This window comes from Molothrus aeneus, chromosome 25 (genome assembly GCF_037042795.1).
Source record: "Molothrus aeneus isolate 106 chromosome 25, BPBGC_Maene_1.0, whole genome shotgun sequence".
NCBI classification, from domain to species: Eukaryota; Metazoa; Chordata; class Aves; order Passeriformes; family Icteridae; genus Molothrus; species Molothrus aeneus.
Genome location: NC_089670.1, coordinates 6,107,866 through 6,129,341, shown reverse-complemented (window position 1 = coordinate 6,129,341; position 21,476 = coordinate 6,107,866). Strand labels below are relative to the sequence as shown.

The 21,476-nt window shown below is 38.7% G+C and overlaps 1 protein-coding gene across 5 annotated transcripts; it reads right to left on the bottom strand.

Moving 5' to 3' along the window:
- Positions 1-227: 227 nt before the first annotated feature.
- Positions 228-20,223, bottom strand: LUC7L3 (LUC7 like 3 pre-mRNA splicing factor). Of its 5 annotated transcripts, none has more exons than XM_066565771.1 (12): positions 20,034-20,222; positions 13,373-13,439; positions 12,332-12,371; positions 11,924-12,068; positions 10,834-10,908; positions 10,640-10,744; positions 8,607-8,768; positions 7,904-8,187; positions 7,211-7,371; positions 2,269-2,409; positions 2,058-2,163; positions 228-1,643 (listed from the first exon to the last, which is right to left on the bottom strand). In XM_066565771.1, the coding sequence occupies exons 1-12, from the start codon at positions 20,130-20,132 to the stop codon at positions 1,619-1,621; spliced, it is 1,410 nt and encodes a 469-aa protein (XP_066421868.1). In that variant the 5' UTR covers positions 20,133-20,222; the 3' UTR covers positions 228-1,618. The 5 variants fall into 5 exon arrangements, with proteins under 5 accessions (XP_066421868.1, XP_066421869.1, XP_066421871.1 ...); XM_066565772.1 differs by having other exon boundaries at positions 228-733; XM_066565774.1 differs by lacking the exon at positions 2,058-2,163 and having other exon boundaries at positions 228-733; positions 2,216-2,409.
- Positions 20,224-21,476: the final 1,253 nt, after the last annotated feature.

The following is a 21,476-nucleotide window of genomic DNA, read 5'->3' as shown; positions in this document are numbered from 1 at the left end:
TTTTATAAAGAAGTAATACTGCCATTTTTATTGCAAGATTTCTGTAATTTCTTAACCCACTGCAGTAAAAGGCGCTTTTTGGGGAGATGGTGAACCCAACAGCATCTAACTGCTGCAAAAGTAAGCCTGAAATTAAATCCTGATAGAACCAAAAAAACCCAAACTCACAAACAGCGCAGAATAACTAAGCATCCAAATTAATGAACTAAGCTTGAAGACACGAGAAATTTATTAGGAAAGAAGCTTATTTAATATTAAATGTTCAATGACAGAGACAATCAAATTTGTAACAGAAATTCAAAGATACTTTATTTCCATTTCTCATATATCAAGAAGCTAGGAATTGCTTAGTTGTAAAAATGGGATTCATTTTAGTTCAATTCACACAAATACTAAACATTTATTCTTGTGTTTTAAAGTCCAAGAATGAAAACTTGCAATTAAACACTGAGCAAGCCATGTGTTCAGGTTATGTTGGTTTCTTATCTTAAAAAGTCTTAAAGAAAAAGAAGGATACAGGACTTATATTCTCAGTAGCATATGTGCTATTATCAACACATCTTTTTGAACTCTGGGAGGAAACACCAGTCCTGAATTAAATTTTATTAAAAAAAAAATCTAACTCAACTTTATATTTTTCTATGCCACTACAGCTTTCTTTCACCTCATTTAAAAGCAGATCTTCAGTTTAAGCTGTCTTCCACTATCTTCGCAGACTCTTCACATAGTAGTCCTATAATGCAAAATTTTGGGAGAACAGACGATTAGACAGCATTAGGAGCATTTTGTTTACCATTCCTATACACTCGCCCAGTTGTTAGCTGTCATCTTAACTCTACAAAAACATCACCATTGAACATGACTGGCATTAGAAGCAATGATGTAGCATTAATGGTTTAATATCAACATTAAATGTTTAAGAGTTCCTAGCATATATAATGCAACTGCAGTAACAAATTATATTGCAAGAAGCTCATTTATCAGCTGTCACCTCCACTGTTAGTTCCTTATTTCAGGAATACAACTAAAGACCTTCTGTAAGAAAGCTATGTCAAGAGTGGGGAAAAAACTTCAAGTTATCCTTTCAATACATAATTGGCTATTACTTAGCTGCTTAATTTCCCACAAATAGTTTCCAGCATACATTTTTGCCATCAACACTGCCATCATTTGGTGGCATCAGTCTCTGCACTTATATCTGCCTTACAAGCCTGTTACCAGCCATTCCACTCTTCTGTGTTATGGCTGACTGCAAAGTCTCCTACACAGTAGGGAAATATTAAGCACATACCTCTTAAGGACTTGAATTGCATTGAAAGTAACAAGGCGAATATTATGTAGTGTTTATTGCATTTTAAACTCTTTAAAGATATCTAATTCTGGGCAGCACTGCATCCCTACACACAGTTGAAAGAAAATTCCATTCTGTTAACATCAGATTTACAGTATTCACACAATACACAAAAAGTCCTTTTCACTAGCTTCAAAATCAAAAACACAACAGTAAGCTTAAAGATTACAGGCAACAGCATTCAAACATGGATGTGGGTAGAGAAAGGAGTACCTGGCATGAGTACCTGCTTAGTTTGACTGAATCCTTGATTTTTAATTTGGCTTTTCATGGGCCGCTCACAACACCAACGCTGTGTGAGGTATGGTAGTCAGCTGCAATAATTCATAAACCCTACACTTCCATCAATCCAATGCTACTGGCTCTCGAGTTACAGAACAAACTGCATTAGAATGCAAGGCAATAAAGCAAAAAAACTAGAAACATCCTTGACAAAGAAATACTAGCAGTTTATATGAAAACAAAGTAGTCCAACATGTGCCTCAAATATTAAGTATTTAAGCAAAAGTTTCTGCTGATGTACCAACACAATATGGACTTAAATACAAAACCAGTTCAATTAAAAAAAAAAAACGATAACAAAATCCCTAAAAATAAAAAAGGATAATTAATTTTTCTATGGTGACTATATTACAAATATGTCCCAAAGAGGCACACTAATGGGGGCATGAGTCTGCTACAAAATAGCTGAGACAAAACAATGTACCTCAAAACGTTTTGCAGGACTACACTGTCATTTCCTTCAGAAGGTGCTTTAGTTTGTCTTCTTACTTGACTTAGTTCCATCTTCATCTGTGCATACTTACGCTGCACTGTTAAACAGTAACAAAAAGCCCTAATCAAAGTTTGAAATAATGCACTTACCTCTGTCTGATCTGAGGTCATATCAGATCAGTTTTAATTGGACTGAGTGTCACCTTCAGATTTAATGTCTTCATTGGTCCCATTGACCTCATTCTTAGTCTCACTCTCCTTCGAGTCTGTATTTGTGTCTTCACTCTGTTTTTCTCGACTACTGGACTTCATACTACTTTTTTTATCATCAGATCCCCTCTTTTCTGCCATGAAAGAAGACATTGACCATGGATTTCAAAGTAAAAACAAACATTGCACACGTGAGATATATACTGCATACAACATGGGACAATTACTTTCTATAGCAATAAGAGTAATAGTCAAAAAGTTACAGAAATAGGCTTCAGACTACCATGCTGGAATGGAGAGGGGACAAAATAAAGGTAGAAGGAGACAGTATAGGGTGGGGGAAGAGGAGAAAGGTCAGACCTCCTAACAGAGGCAGCTACTCAGCTCTCTGTCAAAATGAACAAATTGGAGGTAAAGAGGTTAGGCAGATGTGTAATTATGGTGCATGGCTTCCTTACTTATTATGGGACTCTTTTGGTCCCCATGTTTTGATTTCTGATTGTGTATGGCTTGCTTTGGTTTATAATTTTTGTTGATTATGGTTCTTGAAAGGGAATCAGAAAGGAGTGGTGGACAATGCTTGACTGCATTATCAAAGAAATGATACTTGCCAATTAAAAACTAGCAATGTCAAACTATCAAATACTTTGGGAAACAATATTAAGCACTGACAGCTTTGAAGGCGGAGATCAGTGATGATCAAAATTAAATTTGAAGCTGCACATTTGTCAGCATTGTTAATTCTCAATTTTATAAAAACAGTAGTCATTTATAAACAACTCATTAAAAGGGCTTGAAGAGACAGCTTGGAAGATATATAAAAAGCAATTTTTTTTCAAAGGCAAAGAAACAGCAAGCTGTGGGGGAAGGAGCTGACAATTTGATCATGAATTGGGAAACTTACTGAAGCATTTGCTACACTAAAAACTCAATCTTCAAAGAAGGAAGGAAGCCAGAAGTAAAAATAATTCCATGGGAAGAAAAACATTCAGTATTAGAGCTGCGTGCCTCATCTGTAAATTCAGTATTTGCAAATTTAATAAAAATACCAATTCCTGCTGTATTATTTCACACCATGATATTCAACTCTTGCTCAGTAAAGACACTCTGGAGAGAAAAAAAAAATCCAAAAAACCAACCTCTCAGATGTCATCATACAGAACAACATTCATGCTCTTTTTTCTGATTATTCCCTGCTATCTGGGCAATCAAAATAAATAATATAAATAGATAGATATATCCCTGACACAGGAGCACACAGATCGAACACTCTGAAAAAGCTATTTAAAATAACATAATCACCTAAACTGGCATAACACACTTTTATATTCCAGGATACAAAGCAAGAAATTAAGCTTTAAAAGAGCAGCAACATTCCAACTTCTTTGTTTTATAAGACTACCAAAGGATAGGGAAAAGCCCTCACAGAGAAATGAGGGCAACTGCCTAATGACCACCAGTAGTGAGGATTCACCTGCAGCAGCACATCCAGTGCAGGGTGCTTGGAGAAAGTACACGGCAACATCACCCAGCTCACTGAAGGACTAAGTCAGTTTGGGTCTGTCTGCCCTCAATTTGGCAACTCCGCAGGTAGATTGCACTCTAACTAACCTTGTTAAAAAGTCTTCTTTTTGTGTCTTAAAGGTATCTCCGGTGCACACGTGGATCCACTGAGGAATAGTAGTCTTGTTTCCCCGCAGAGGACTAGTAGTCAGTCCAATAATCTTATCTTCTGTCCTATGTAGATATGGTAGATCTTAATAGCCCTATGGATGTGCAGTGTGCAGGGTTTTGTTCTGTCTTGTTTGTGTCTTGAATGTGGTCAAGAAGGATAATTTTGTTTAAGGTTAAAAAAAACTGTGGTATGAAAGATCAAACTCTTCTAAAAATTTTAGTATTAAAATAGGTATACCATACCAAACCTCCAGTTTGCCAAGCAGAACTGAAAAAGTGTATTCAACAAATAGCCCAATAACTTTCCAACCCCTAGAGTATCTGCAAGAAGTTAAGTTCCTCCACTGTATTTTTAATCAGAAGGCAAGAAAGCATATAAAATTAGTTTGCTGTTGGAACTGGATGTATTATTTCAGCTGTAATCTATTAGGTATAATCACATTCATACTGACTTTGCTTCCTGATTAAACACATGCACATTTTTCTGACTGAGTTTGTGTGGGCAACTGAGACGCGTTTTGGGAGAATTCTTATCATGACAAAGTGAATCGCTTTACTGTTTAGAAAATCAAACATAATATCCAGTATTCCTGAAGTGTTCTGGCAGTATTTGCTGAGGTTTAATCACTAACATTAAAACATGATCACAATTATTTTTATGTAAGTATCAGAATCTAGATTAGGGAAGACAGAAAGCCAAGCCGAAGTGGTCTAGAGGCCCATTCCAGTATTAACCCTTCATAAAATGAAGGTACTTGGAAAATAATTTTCATTTTATTAAAACCCCCTATTTATTGCATCTGCTCTGAAGTTTGCTTACTTGAACAGTAGGTGTATTCTACTGGTATATATTACGCTAATGCTCAGCTGTTGGCTCCTTTCTTTAGCAAAGGTATCTCTGATCCTGAAATCTGTGTCACAAAGCAAGTGCCCCCATTTTTGCTTTTTCTTTTTTCGTATTACCTTGGTTGCTTCTTATAACCACCTTTTGTGGTCTCGTGAGTGGGTATTCTTCTATGGTATTCTTAGTGAACAAGAAACCAGGACTTCTGAATTTTCAAAGTGTGGGACTAATTTAATGCGCAACTGTACGCAAGTCTTGGTAAACTGCTCCTTGGGGTTTTTTTGGTGTTAATACTCATGTTTATAAAGCAGTCTGAGATTTCCAGATGAAAGGCACTACCATGAGTAGTTACAGGCTTTGCTGATTACTTTTACAACTGCAGATCAGTGGTGGCTATAAAGACAAGTAGATTCTGAAGACAAGATTCCCAATGTAGTAAGTTAAGGTTTAACTTTGAAGTTACTATTGTGCAAAAGCCACACACTTCAAATATATGAATCTCTAAAAGCTTAATTCTTAACTACCTATCTACAGTGCCACATTGCAAATATGACGATGCAATGGTGCTTATAGCTTCAGTACAGAAATTCAATGTTGCCTTAGTAATTACTACTGGGTTTTTTTTTTCCCTCCTTCCTTCCCTCCTCTTTTGTATTTTTTTTTCTGTTAGAAGACTTTCCCAACAAACGGAAAAATCACAAACTTCTTCAGCATTACAGTCCTGTTCTAAGGCTTATTTGTGCTTTTACAAATGTTAGGATGGCACAGTCAAAAAAAAGTAATTGATTTTCCCAGGTGGGATTTTCATCACAGCTCATAGCATCACCTCACTGTTCTCATTTCTGGTGGAAGAAAGTAGCAAGCAGAAAATAAAACAGCCAGCAAGGAAATCAGTCAAGTTAAAACTAAAAATACTTGAGACATTGAAGAGAGTTCACTAGCTCCTCTATTTATGGGAAGATTAATGAAAGAACTGAAAAGCTCAAAACCAGACCAAATTTGAAGAAATAAGAAAACAGTTATTTATATGCATAGATAACAAACATTCAGGAGAACAGGACATTCTTCACCAAGTACCAGAAATCTGTTCATAAAGCAGGCAAAAAAATCAGGTAAGAATAGTAACAAATGGACAAATACAGGCTACAACACTGAATCTGAGTTTAAAGCCTGCACATCATTTCCACTGCCAACGAGCAAGCAACAAAACCCACTCTCTTACACGGCAAAGGAAAATGAGAGAAGAATCAATACTAAAGGTGCCCCATATTATAAACCAGAATAATTGAAACAGTTCAAGGAAGTCAGGGAAGAGATATACATGAAGCATCACCAACATTTTGGCAACTAATCCACTGGATAAATACAGAGAAGGGTCAAGCAGACAGGCCTATGCAACCCAGACACATGCACAGAGCACCTTTCATTCCAGAGAACCTCAAAAGTACCTTAGAAACAAAATTGTTTCATCCATTACTGATGATCAGCCCATGAAGTGGGGTGGCTGTTTCAGACTGGCCATTAGTCAGCTCCCTACCAGAGCCAGAAGTATTACGTTCCTATAGAAGTTCCAAAAGACTTTTAAAGGGGGAAATTTAGCAGTAACAGTGAATTAGTATCTTTCACAGAAGGTGAATCTACAGTGCTCTCACTGTAGCTCTTTGTAATCCTACTTAAAGTTTCTGAGCTTCAGCCTCTGGTCACTGTAAATGCTGTGATACATGGCACCTACAGCTACAAAACTGTTTCAAAGACTAACACAGCTTTCTGTTCAGACTCACCTGAATACTGACAAAGCAAGACTCACTTTGTTTAAACAACAAACAAAAAAACAAAAGGAGAAAGGTGCAGGGGGAAGAGCAGGAGACTGGGGAGAAGGCATAAATTGGAATTTAGAGCATCACAGGGATGCTGCAGTATTTATCTTGAACCGCATTTATAGATTGGGAAAAAAACTTAAAAGCACTGTTAAAAGAATAATAAAGGAAACATGATAGTGTTGGGAATTAATAGGTCATACAGGTGAGAAGCAAGGTACCAGCCCCCCACAAAACATGTACCTGCAAAGGGTAATTGCAAATATCCACTAAGAGTAGGAATATAAGACATTCACTCTTAGAAAATGATGATTACAGGCTTATGCTTTTCTAAAGGTAAACAGGTCTTAAAATATATAAAAATCCTTGCACACTTCATCTGCAGGCAAACTGCAACAGGTAAGAGAAGGACACTGGGGTGTAGGTATGCACACACATGTAGTGATAGTAACTGGAAAGAACAAAATCCTTCAAATTGCTTACAGCAACACACACACCTCTCAGAATGAGGTCTGATTTGGTACTAAGAACTTGCAGGCACTCACTGAAAAGCTAACAGCTTTTGAGACTCTTAAGAACTCAGTCCTTATACAAGCATACCTTTTTCTTTTGACTTCCTGTCTTGTTCTCTCTCTCTGCTTTTGCTTCTGTGCTTGTAGGATTTTCGATCCCGGCTTTTTGACCGTCTCCTGTCCCTACTACGAGACCTGTGTTTCCTTTCTGATCTGTCATGGCTTCTGCTTCTCTTCCGATCACGACTCCTTAACATTCAGAGACAATTTCAAAACGTAAATCTCAGCTGCTATTTTCTATCTCAGAATATACAACAGTGAAATAGTAGCACTTTAAAATACAGTGCCTGCAGAAACCAAATCTTAACATATTGTACAGAAATATTTCCCAGTACATAAGAAATATGCCCTCTTTATTTACTGAAAGACTTAACTACATAGTTTAAAAGTATCTACAACCATGAAATAAAGACCAGCTGAAGGAAGAAACAAGAAACCGTATTTTTGGGGAGCATTCTTTGTTTGCTGAAAGCTCCTTCATAAAGCCGCTTCCACCACTATGGTCTCATCTTCCAAAAATGGAGAGAAGACAGTGACACTCAGCAAAAACTTGCATATGCTTAGAACCAATAAGGTGTGTCTTCACTTAAGAAGGAAGACCTAAGTGAAGCTAACAAATCAGTGATGTGACTCAGGCTGACAGTAAGTCCCCACAAGATTTTTACCTTTTGGAAATTTACCTGAAAATACTTAAGAGACACACAGACACACACAGAGGTACCTGCTTCGTCTTCTTTCTCTGCTTCTTGACCTTTTGTGGTCTCGTGAGCGGCTGCACCTCCTGTCAGATGTCCTGCTTGAATGCCTGCTCCGTGAGCGGCTCCTTTTACGTCTCTCTCTGTCACGAGCCCTCTCTTTCTCCTTTTCTTCCTCTTCACGTCGTCTCTTCCTTTCCCGCTCTTCTCTTTCCCGCTCCCTCTCTTTCTCCCTCTCTTCTCGTTCTAGCTTCTCTTTTTTCAACCTTTCATCACGGTCAGGCTCTTCTGTTCTTTTTCGTAACTTTTCCTTAAAATAGAAGTTCACAGGAAGAAATGAAGACTACTCAAGACACTTAAGCTTACAGATTCTGAGGATGTAAAAGCCTAAACTTTTAAAACAGGTCTGTTTTATCTTCCAAACAAAGGACAGTACTTCCTAAAATCCCTGAAATGAAAATCCTTTGTCTTGCAGAACCTTTTTTTGTTTGTCACTCTCACAACAGAGGACACACTACATTTTCCTTAAAAAGGCCATAAAAATTCCAACCTGAACCAACATCTTTCTTGTATCTAATGTGACAACAAATTACATCAGTGAAAGCACAGTGCAGGATTCCATTTCTTGGGAGTGTTTCACCTTCTTGAGAAAATTTACTGGACAGCCTTTTATGTATGTTAGGAAACCTCCAAGCACTTTTCATTTCAATAACTGGAGGAAATACTTACTTTTAAATCTTCTACAGTAGCTTTTATTTTGGCATAACCCATGTGCTGCTTTCCCATTAAGTGGTCATCTACCCTGGACTGTGCATCTCCTACAATTAAAAAGGCTCCACAAACTTCACAAACTTCCATTTGTTTTTCCTGGGCTGCAAAGCTCTCAATTGTCTGAAAAAGAAGAATATTTGATATGGCAAAAGAGAAGTTTTAGTCAGTGAAGAGGTTTATAACTCTATGTTACTGTTGTCAAATCCCAAGCTCAACTGAAAGTTGAAATCACATCTGCCTGCTTTATCTTTGGTGCACTGCACCCCATCACAGTAAAGAGGAGAGAAGAGGCCACCCTATGCCCATTCCCACGTGGAAGGAGCCCATGAAAAACCACAGAACCATTACTCACTGCATTAACATGTACACAGTCGTATCTGCAGCTTCCTTGCAATATCAGAAAAATTAAAGTTTTAAGTTTTTCTTTTAAAGCTTATTTTTTTCAGTTTTAAGATATCTTTGGCATCAACTGAAATGTCAGGAGCTGCAGAACTACCATGGAATACACCTCAAGGAATCAAAAGGCTAGAATACCACATCAAGAAAAACAAACAAAAAAAAAATACTGGCTTCTATTTAAAAGTATGGTTGTCAAATTAAACCACTGTTTCAACAGACATATGAGAAGTACACTGAAATTTCAACATAAACCCAAGTTCATGAATCATACAGCATGGACATAAACATGCTGTGAGCAACATTTAAGAGTTCTTAAAAAAACAAGTAATCATGCCTATCAACATTTTTACAAGCTTTTGCTTCATTAAGTATACTCCAAAAAGTAAAAACTAACAATAGTCCCACATATATATCTCAAAAAGTAACCACATTTAAAAAAAATTATTCATCACATCTTTAATATGCTTCATTTTCCCATAAATCAAACAATTGTTAAGAGAACACATCAAACATTAAAACACATTCTTAACCAACAAAAGAAAAGAATAAAAATCACACCACAAATAAAGTCAAACAAAGCTTTATGTTTTTAATTTCTTAAACAACTGTTACAAAACCCAATCCACCAATTTTTAAGCATGTTTCAAATAACACACAAGCAAAACTAAAAGAAAATATCCCTATTTTAGTAAAAAACCTTAAAGCAAAACAAATTTAAAGCCCTTTCCCAATTAGTCACTTAAAGCAAAAAGTATGCTTTTATCTCTTCAAGTACAAAAATTGAGTCCCAATGAAAAACATCAAACCATATCACGTCCAAGAACATGTTAACAAGACAAAGTTCAAATTAACCTCCTCAAAACTATTACACCTTTTAAATATTTTTTGCTATGAAAGCATTTCTACTAGAATTATCAGTTTAACAAAAACAAGATCTCTTAATTATAAACAAAACCAACAACAAAATTTTCAAACTTTTAATCCTTCCAGCCATTGTTTCAATAAATTGTAATGAAGAACTCTTCAATGTTGCACAGAGCAACAAAAGCTCTTAAAATATGGTACACACATAACTGAATTTAAGAATTCAAATTGAATTCTTAAAACAAGAATCTCAATTTGAGCATTTCATTAAATGCCAAAATAAAATCTTTAAACTTAAGCTCCTTTTTATTAAGAAGAACTTGATACTTAACACATTCCCTCTGGCTTCTGTAGCTCTCAGAGTCAGCCAGATGCCTGTCACAGCCCAGTCACAGCCCTGACTCAAGCGCTTTCTGTAACAGCTTCTCTAACAGTAGAATTATACTGCAGAGGTTACACAGCAAAGTTTAACTGAGACCTCAACTAGAGGAAGGTGAAAGCTCTCCTCCAGGACTGCTGGGTGAGTCATTTCATAATTTGTGTGCAGGAAGCCCACTCCCAAGACAGAATGCCTAATCAATACACTGGATTAACACAGCCTAATGTCCTGTTACTATGTAATGAATTCTGCACAGACCTTGCATGCCTTCAGTGGAAGGACATGGTTATTTAGAATGTACTGTGCACCAAACTTTGATATGTCTCACAGAACTATGAACACGACTTACTGAAGTCGTAGACCTCAGCAGTTCTCTCTCTTCCTTTAACTGTTCAACAAGTTTCATCATTCCTTGTGCTTCTTCCACCTTTCCTTCTGAACCTAGTTCTTCAATCTAAAAGGCAATAAAAACATTAAAAGTTTATTTTTTGATCAAGTAACAAAAGCAAGAGATCTTTCTCACAGGGGTTAAAAACCTCTCACCTGTTGAAGCAGTACATCAATTTTGTCAGTTAACACCTGAATCTTCTCTTCGTTTTTACCGGTAGGTCCAGCTCCCTGTAAAAAGTACAAGAGTGAGTTGAAGCTTTTTTTCTTTCCTCGTTGTTTTTTTTTTCTTTTTCTTTTTCTTTTGTTAAAATAGCTTAAACACACAAATGTATGTCTTCTCATATTCCAGAGACACTTTGGGAATAACCTCCCCTGGCCTCTTCTCCCATGAGAAGCTACTAATAATAGTCTAGTCTACTATAAAAAACACTCCTCGATACAACTTACTCCACCTTTGTTAAGTCTAGTCACACTAGTTCCTCCCAATTCAACAAAAACGTTCAAGATCCTTGCCCATAAAAAGTAAGAAAACGGTATTCAAAGTCCTAACTTTAAACTCTGACACTCCCATGCAGCTATTACATATCTTTGCAGACATTTGAGTATGACTTAGAGGTTCTGTACGCTTTAAATTTCAAACTCTGAGTGTAAAATGCAAAAAGAATCTCACTTCAAAGATGTACTCGTTAGCAGTGTCCTCTCTGCAGGCTGCTAGAATAGACTTTTTGCCGCACTCCCACCTCTGCTCCACAAGTGGCATCGCTCAACTTGATACTGTCCACAGCTCCTTCTAAAGCAACTGGACTTTGTACAGAACAGTGAGGTGGGGCAGCAGAAAGAGCAAGGCTGTCCTGGCAGTCACAAAACTCAGAGAGCACAGGCCACAGACATTCCTCCAAATCCATCACGGGGAAAGACACAGCTTGCTAGTGCAGGGAGGGAAGAATGTGCAGCTAGTGGAGAGAACGTAAACTGAGGTTGTCAGGGTAAAGGCAACACCTGACAGGTAGAGAACAGATACTCATTCTGAGGAAACAAGAGACGGTGAGAACAGAGAGGGCTCTTGGTGCCTCTGGAGTCACTTGGTTTATCTATCAATGCTAGATGCAATCTGATGGCTAACGGGCAAAAAATCTTAATTCATCAGGAATCTTCTGGATAATAGTAAGTTTCATCTGAATAGATAAGACCCTGAAGATCCTATCTACAGGAAAAGCTGCCTCAATGACTCCTGCAGACTCACCCCAGAAGACTGTTGGTTCTGTGAGAGAGCCAAACGAGCATGGCCTCTCCGGATCCTGCGCTCCACCTCTGCAAGCAAGCTCTGCAAATAGCGCAGGAAGTCTCTCTCATAGCCCACCTTCATAAATCGAGAGCTCTTCTCATACCTGAGAAAAGATTTTAAAAATGAGAGTTCACATAAATCTGTAATAGATGAAAACTAAGTAAGAAGACACAGAGTATTATAAATTCTTGCTCACAGTAAGATAATATTACATATTTAAATAAGTAAATTTTTATTTAAATAAAAATTTAAATAAACTTTTGCAAATAAAAAGAGCAAGTAATTCGTAATGTTTGGGCTGCTATTAACAAATTGCAAAGATACCAGAAACTCTATTTACTTTAACATATCAAACAACAAACTTACTGTTTGCGTAGATTTTCATCATGAATTTTTTCACAAGGACCTAAGAAAACAACACAAAAAGCTTAAGTCTGCATTCCTAAATGTTGTACTCATATTCCACCAACATTTGTTTGTGCATCATGACAGAACAGCACTATAAACATTTCACAAAGACTTTTATGCTTCTGCCTTTCTGCTTCCTTTGCTTGGAGCTTGAAAGACACACCGAAGAAAAAGAATGCCAACATCATTAGGTAGTTATAAAAAAGAGACTCAACATATGCAGTCATGATAAAAAATAAAATTTCCAGATCAAGTTTTACATCAGTAAATACAAACAAACAATGTAATATCCTAAACATCTGGGGCTTAAAAAAAAAAGAACAAAAAAGAAAAATTACATATGAAGGGAAATTTCATCAGGCACTTTCTAATTTCCAGGGTTCTCTGCAACACACTGGCTACTTAAAACAGATCTTCAGAGTAAATTAGGAGGTATGTACCCTGAGCTCATGAAGGTGACTGTGTTAAAATTCCTCACCTGCCCCAGACTCTCAAACTCTTCAACAGACTTAGAAACTAACACTAAGACAAAAAGTCTGGTTTTGCTAAGTTAACATCTCCAAACTATGTACTACATGTAGCCATCAACTACCAGTAATTGAGAGCTGGTCTTCAGAAATAACTATTACAGTAAGTGAGTTTTTTACTTTAGGTAAAGCAGCTCAATAGTATATCACACAAAACCAGGCTAAAGCCCTGCCCAGGTAGAGTAACCCAAACTAGAAACTGCCACTTGAGCAGGAGAAAAGCACCCCACACCCAGCAATTTAGCTTACATAGTAAAAAAAAATTTTTAAGAAGCCTTTTCACTTAGACAAAGTAGGATCTGGAATAAATATTACTTTTACCACACTGTATCAATGGCAACCCTTGAAATGAAAAAAAAAAAAAATCCAAGTGTTTTGACAAAGCAATTAACAATAAAAACATAGTTTGCAAACAAAAGCTCAACTGTAATTACTTTTCTGTGAATAAAAATGTCATGACTTACAAACTTACCTAAATCAGAACGGGTATTTGTAAATAATTCAGCTGGGCAAAAGCCACAAAGATAGTATTTGCAAACCTGACAGAAGAAAGAAACAGGCATCATTTTTTGCCTCTTGAATTGAAAATTTTATGCAATCGCTTTTTATACTAAAACACAAAGTTTTAGTGTCAAAGTTTCCTTTGAACATAGTAAAATTTCTAGAAATTTTACACACCCTTTATACTTCTTGGCAGCAGTAAGTGCTACAAGATGCACTTTGATGACAAACACCAAAAGTGTTACTTTTCCTTATAAGAGTAACAGTTCTTAATTCTACCACTAAATCTAAATATTGAAGATTAAAGTGTCATCAATTTAGAAATATTAAATATTTAATATTTCTAAAGGAAAGGAATGAGATCAGAATGGACTATTTAGTAAGTTTCAGTGAAATTCTTAACTGTGAAAAGCCACAAGAGGTGAGAAAAACTGGCATGGAAGCATGGAACATGCTTCCTCTGCTTGCCTGGGACTACTCTGTGTTCAGCCTTCACTTCCTCAGAGCTATTGGCCTGGAGAACCAGAGCCACCCGTACTAAAACATTTGGTTCTATCCCAAGGACTTTGATGGCAATTAAAAGACAGAATTATCCAGAAGCTTTCCCACACCACTGTTTTTACAATTCCCTATTTTAAGAATGATAGCCAACAAGACATTATATAGCTCTTCAGGCAGAAAAGGCATTCATTTTAATCTGGTTTCCTGCCAACTAGAAAGAGTTTGGTTTGCTTCTGCACAGCCTGGTTTTACATTATTGAGTCAGGTTCTTCTTCTGATAACAAAAAAAGACCACCAGAAATTTCAAAAACTCACAAACCTGTTACTCTGGTCAATAAATACTTAACGTATGATGGATAAAACCAGCTTTTGTTAAAAAGATTATTTACCCTCACCCATGAGCATGAGCTTAGCTAGTCAAGGTGGTCAGTTCCTGAAGTTCGTGACACAGAAATATCTCCTGTCTATCAATTAGAACAGCCATAAGGGTAGAATCAGACATACTTTCATCCCTAACTCAATAAATAATCTTAAATAATTAACTTTTCACTAGACCCTCCCCACAGATGTGACTGCCATTAATTAAGGTGTAAATCCAAAACTAGCCTGGACATTCTTCCAGCACCCCACTTACATTACACCAGTTTAACTTTTGGCAATCTAATAACTCCAAATGCATTACAGCCTAGTTCTAATCCTCTCACATATCCTGTGAACAAAGACTGGACTATCTTATCTCCCAAGATACAGACTGAAGTATCTGAAGAAATGAGGGTAAGGACTGAAGCCCCAAACACCATCACCTCACTAAAAAGCCTGTGATACCCATTGATCAAATTAGACCAGCCTGATTTATTTTTCCAAGCTAAGTGCCAGACTGCAAATCAGCCTAGGGAAGTTAAAACTCTACTGACTGCTTTACAGATTACTCAGAGAAACAATCAGGCTTTCTATTAACAAACCATGGAAAAGAAACACAAACAACCAAATCTCTTATTATGTAATTTGAATACTTCTCCCGTGATCCAGGTTTGGACACTGGTACCTATCTGAAGCAATTTAACAAGAATAGAAAACATGTGAAGTGATTTTTTTTTTTCCTTCTCAGAAGGAAGGAGAAAGTTATTGGACAAAATCTGATTTCAGAATCTGCTCTTCTCAGAAAGCTGCAATATCCCTTGTTTTACTACAGTTACTTCAAAGGAGCAGTTTCTGGGATGGATTTTTCTGATGGATTTTTCCACAGAAATGTAATTTGTCTATACATTCTCTTCTTCTTCCACTTTCTCATACTCACATCCAGGTATAAGGATTGGTGGAAAGACATTTCCCAAAAAATTTCAGAGAAGGATTAAACAATTTCCTAAGACACAGAGAGCACAGTAATGACAGTCTAACCACACCAAACAATTAAAAGGGTTGTAGAATATCTTCTATAAACCAAAAAATTAAAAACTGGCCCGTAACAGTTTAGAAACTAGTAGTAACAAAAAAGCAAAGGAAAAATTAGAAGTATGATGAACAAAACAAAACACCCATCGTCAATAAAACCAGAAAGAATTACAATTATTACGAAACAGCACTACTAGGAAAAGCCTCTTTTTATGAACTGGTTACAGCTAAAAGTTGGAATAACCAATACTAAAATATGAGGTTTAAACATGCCCTACACTGTATTAATTATTTATATATTAAAAATCCAAAACAAACACAAGGTATATCAAACAACCAAAAAACTCAAACCCAAAATAATGACAAAACACACACACACACACAGAGCAAAAAGCTGCCATAATTTTCTTCTACCAGCTCTAGATGCTGCCACTCTAGCACTAGGATGGTACTCAGTGTATTACTTGTCATTCTCTCCTAGGAAGCAGCCTGCAGAGAAATATTCACTTCAGAGTGGTTCAGACTACCGTGGCTGAAGCAATTTTCTTCCCCTCTCATACCCATTTCATTATGCTCTTTGATTGCATATGCTTCAACAGGAAAATACAACTTGCTGGAATTCTGCAGAATCTTGCAGGTACCATTCCAGCTCAGGTTCGTATAGTGCAACATCTGCCTTCCCAGGCTGAACATCAACTGCACTTTCAGTCAATCCTAAGTAATCAATGGTGAGTGGGAACAGTAAGGGCCAAGGAATGGTTTAAGCATCACGGAACCATTAAAGGACTGAAACAGAGGTGACTGATAAGCTTCAACTGGCATCACTCATCCATGGTTTATCAGTATCGCTGCACTAATCACAAGTAATATGAAAACACATTCCATAACAGGCACTTTGGTAGGCATAACTACCAATGCGGGTAACAAGCATTTACTCCTTTTTGCAGAGTTATTCTGCCAACTCTCCTAGCGAGAAGGTGCAACAGACAAGTGTCAGTGTCAAACTGTTGCTGCAGGATAAGCCTTTGAGACATCTTGGGTCTCTAAGCCCCCGACTGCTCACACTTTGGTAAGATGCTACAACAAACAGGGATGCTGGAACTTCCCATTTCTTCATCACAAATTCACTAATCCCTGAAATCTCTAGGAGGTGGGAAAGCAGTATCCTTTACATCCAAGTCCACGAAGTTAACAGCAAGAACTGCAAGCTCAACTGGAGTTTGGGAAGCAGTTCAAAGCTCTCCTACATAAAGAAGCTATTAAGAGCTCTATATTGTTAGTGCTTCTACATTAACATGTTTCTCTTCTGCAAGAAATTTATTTACTGATGGAGAAGTATCTCTCTAACAGTAATAAACAATTACAAAAGCAAATTCCTTTAGAGAGACAATTTCTAGTAAAAAGGCTGAGAATAAAATCCAGCAGACTGCGGCTTACACATCAAAAGCTAATAAATTCCTTCTCATAGTTGAGTTCTTTGAATCCATTAAAGCTCACAGGCAGTAGATATTTTAAGAGCAATGTCCACCCACCCAAACCCAAACAAACATCAGCCCTTCTCCAGAATCCACTCTTAAAGAAAAATGTTATTTGTTGTAGGAAGAGTATTAGTAATGAAAGGTTAAGTCCTCTCCCTCCATCCCCCGGAGGATTAAGTCCTTAAATTCTACCTAGATACAAAGCAATTTAGGTTGCTGGCATTATAAAATCAAAACACATCATAAATAGCTAAAATCATGCCATCATACTCTGAACACAAAGCATCATTTTGAGAAACTGCATCATCAGAGGTGATTGCTCACAGTTGTTTCTCTCTAACAGCTCTTCGTCCCTCTCCACTTTCTGAGAACCCTGAGGTTGCCTTGAAGAAGCATCAAAATTTCAAACCTTACAGGAGCACCGGCAGCCCATGCTGTGCGTCTTGCCTCAGAATTCTTATGCAACTGCTATTTCTGTAAGAACTTTTTCCTCGCTTTGTGCAAGCAAGTGGCATATTAAAGCAGGAACGTGTGAATCAATAAAGAAATATACTTTGTCTACAGATACGATAGTAAGCAGAAAGACTAAAATACATGATACTAATAATTTCTTCCTGCACACAAAGCCTTTTTGCCAAAACAAGGACTGATCACCTAAAGACATGCCATCACACTGAAATATACCACAAGTGGAATTCCAATTTTTAAAGATTAAAGGCTTTAATCATGTCAAAGTTTTATAGTAAGAACTTAAGCTCTACAAAAATTTTTATAATCTATGATCTACATGTTTCATTGGCACTGCAAATAAATCACACACTGAGATATCACACCCTCTGCTCCACACTTTCTACTTCCATCTTGTATTTCACTGCACCTTCCAGTTTCTGATAGCCACATGGATGCAATCTCCAAAGAATAAGCAAAATATAGATGAGCTTCTTGGTAATCTTCCACATTCAAAACTGATGAAATGTGACACAAAATCCTACACTATGGGATCAATACAACATGCTGGCATTGAGCAGGTTGCATGTCAATCAATGTCTAGTCTCAAAAGAAATTACATTAGCAGATATATTTCACCTGAAAAGCAGGACAGCAGGCAGAGGAATTAATGTTACCATTTGAACCTTATGTGCATTTCCTGTCTTTTAAAACGTGTCGGCATTGCAAATTTAATCTTTAGGTGACAAGGAAAGTGAAACTGAGACACGTTTTTAATGGCAGTAATTGTTAGGGTTTATGACCTCATCAGCTGACTATAGGAATCTAGGAAAACATTCCTTGCAGAAAGGTTGTATTTAATCATAAATAAAAGCAGAAGCAGAGCAAACCGCAGCAGATCCTGCAGGACTGAAGGCTCAACCCTAAACCTGTAACTTTCCCACTGCTCTCAGACACAGGACAGTGCTCGCTTTCTGAACTGTCAGAGGACTGGGAAGGAGAGATAAGGCCCCGTTTCTAAACCAACAAAAGTGAACAGCTTAGACACTGAGTCATTTGGTTATAGTCAAACTCTTCAGCCTAAAGCTGTAAGCGAAAAGAAAAACTGAAAATACTCTGTGATTTGTTCAACTGAAAATAAAGAAGGTAATCTGAACTTACTAAAAGCGAATGATGGGGAAAACAAAAACCAACAAAGAAGTCTTTCTCACTTTAACGAATAAACCAAACCAATCACCTTATCTGTTCCACCTGGGCCAACATGGCTCAAGCCATTCACCTTGTATTCCATGTATTTCATCTAACTCCTCCTTATTTTAAATTCACAATCAAAGGAAATTATCTAACCAAACACTCAATTGAATTATTTTCTTAATAAAGTCAGTCTAGAAACACATAAACAAGGTCATGAAAACTTCCTGAAATCATGATTTCTTCCTGATGTGCACTTCTTATCTACAGAGCAGCATTTTTCTAGGGAAAGAATGGTTCCTCACACTTGAAAACTCTAAGGTAAGATAGGTATTGGTCCTTAGATCATACAAATTCAACCACTCCAAACAAATTCAAACAAGTGTTATCCTCCTTTATAATGACCTAAATCCCATATAAAAACATGAAATCATGTCTTAGATTAACACGATTTAATGCAAGCATTTCTCCCTCCCCCCAAATAAACAACAACCCAGGGGGAGGAGCTAAATGCTTTGTGCAGCTTTAACCACAGAAATCCCTATCATTCAAGAGATAAATTATTTTAACTGTGACACTTTATTTTAACATACATCATAACGAAAAAAAGGTATCATGAATGGGAGAAAATAAAATTTAAAAATTCCTCGGTGTTCATCTCTCCCAAAGCAGCAGCTATAGGAACTCTATAGGTACCACTGAGTTTTCCTGAAATAACTTACTATGCAACTGTGATAGCCAAAACTAACTCATCATTCATTAAAGCTCAACCAATTGGAGAAACCCCAATTAATAACAATAACAACAACAACAACAACGTTATCTTGTTTGGGCTACTTATTACAGAAAATGAATGAACACCATATTAACAAAAGTACGTTAAGTACTCCTAAACAACAGTCTTGTTTAGGATAGTGTCCGTTCCCCTCTCCCAAGCAGATTCTTCTGAGTGAGGAAATATAGAAAGAATCAAGCTTTTCTTAACCAAAAGTCTTAAGATTTTTCCTTGTAGTACAAGCTCCAGACATTAAAGTCGGTACGCGCGTGCCTTTCTTTTTCCTCCCCCAACACCGTCCTCCGGAAGAGATACAGATACATTTATTTCCCAAACTCGAACATCTGTCTCAACTCCCTTCGTGCAAGTCAGCAGCTTCCACTCAGAAGTGCTGAATTCCTTTAACCGCCCCGGGAGACCTCCGCCACCAGCAGCTCCCTGGAAACCCCCGTTCCCGTTAACGGCGGCGCCGGCGGGCACAGCCTTCCCCCGCAGACACCCAAACACCGGGGCTGTCGCCCCCTGTAGCCCAACAACAGCCCGGCTGCGCCGGGATCTTCCTCCTCCTCCTCGGTGAGACTCGGCACTGGTCCCGCGCACGGCCAGGCCCGGCCCGCCCCAGGCCGCCATGCAGGGCCCAGCACAGAGGGCCCAACCCGCACCTCGACAACCCACGCGGAACCCCAGCTCTGGCCGGCATGTCATCCCTTCCCTCTTTCCCCCTTCTCCCCCCTTCCCGCAGTTGTCCCTGGCCAAGAGAAGCCGCCCATGTCGCTCCGACAAACCCCGGCTCCGCGCAGTGCGCGAAAGCAGCGGAGGGAGGAGAGAGGCGGCCCCGCTACACTCACACTCTCGTGGTCCCACCGCACGTTGCTGCGCTTTTCATCCGGGGCCAGGTTCCTGTCCCTGCCCATGAGCTCATCGAGGAGCTGGGCGGCCGATATCATCGTGAGCTGTGGGCCGAATCCCCCTCGCCAGACACCAGCTCGGCCACCTCGCCCCGACAACCCGCGCCGCGCCTGACGGAGACAAAATGGCGGCGGTGGCTGGCCCTGCCCACAATGCACCGCGCGGGCCGAGCCCGCCGTGCTCCGCTCCCTCACGGCGCCTCCGTGCTGCCCCGCCCGAGCAGCCGTGTGGCACGCAGGAAGAGCGGGGAGTCCCGACAAATACCGGAACGCGGAACCACCACAGTCGCGTGTGGCTCTGCGTGAGGGGCAGCGGGTGCCACACAGACGGTGTCCTGACCAGTGAGGTGTCATGACAAATGATGTCCAGCTCCGTGTGGTATCACTGCAGACGGTAACCTGTCACGACAGAGAGTGTCCAGCCCAGTGCGGTGTCCGAACGCAGGGATACAGCACAGAGACACAATGCTAGTGGCCTAGCTGGTCATGGCTGGAGGCTAAGGACACGGGCCTGAGCACAGCTGAAGCAGTGTCATAGTCCCCTCTCCATCCTGGCAGGAGAAAGTCACCCAAACCACTCCTGATGCACTCCTTCTGAGTCCCGGTTCTGAGTGCCTCCAGCTGTGCATGTTCACATAGGAATTCAGGGAATTGTAGGATCGTTATGGTTGGAAAAGGCCTCTAAGATCATCCAGTCCAGCCATCACCACACTCACTAATAAACCATGTCCTCATGTGCCATATCCACACATTTTTCGAATGCTTTGAGGGATGATGACCACCACTTCTCTGGAAAGCCTGTCCCATGCTTGACAGGTTGAGGGAGAATAGAAGTCCTGCATATGAAACAAAAATCTTAGTCTTTGACCTTGGAAGCAGCCCACTTTGTTCTCTTTTCTAGATGTGACTTTGTTCTTGATATATACTGAATTTCACATAGCAATTGTCAACTATTTTACAATTGCTCGACATAATTTTGAATGTCCTAAGTACACACAACTAATTAAAATTTTAATTATGTCATATTTTTTGAAAAGCTTGAAGCCAATGTTCATGCTGATGCTGTAAAACCAGCTTAGACTGACAGCAACTTTGTTCAGCATCACTGAGGGCTTCATGCAAGCACCAGTTGTTACCTGAGGAGTTTCCTTTTGGAAATGTCTCCCTAATGCAGCACTATGAGGCACCATGAACTTGTTTCAAGCTTTGCACCTTGAAATGATTTAAGAACCCAATGGAACGGTTGAAACAGTGTGATTGAAATCAATGTAGCACAAGTTATGGTATGAATTTTCAGTCAATATCCTGCAGTCTGGGTTTGGGGATGGGAGGGAAGGTGGGGTGCTAATGCTGGGAATTGGGGCAGAACTTGGGCTGTTTCAG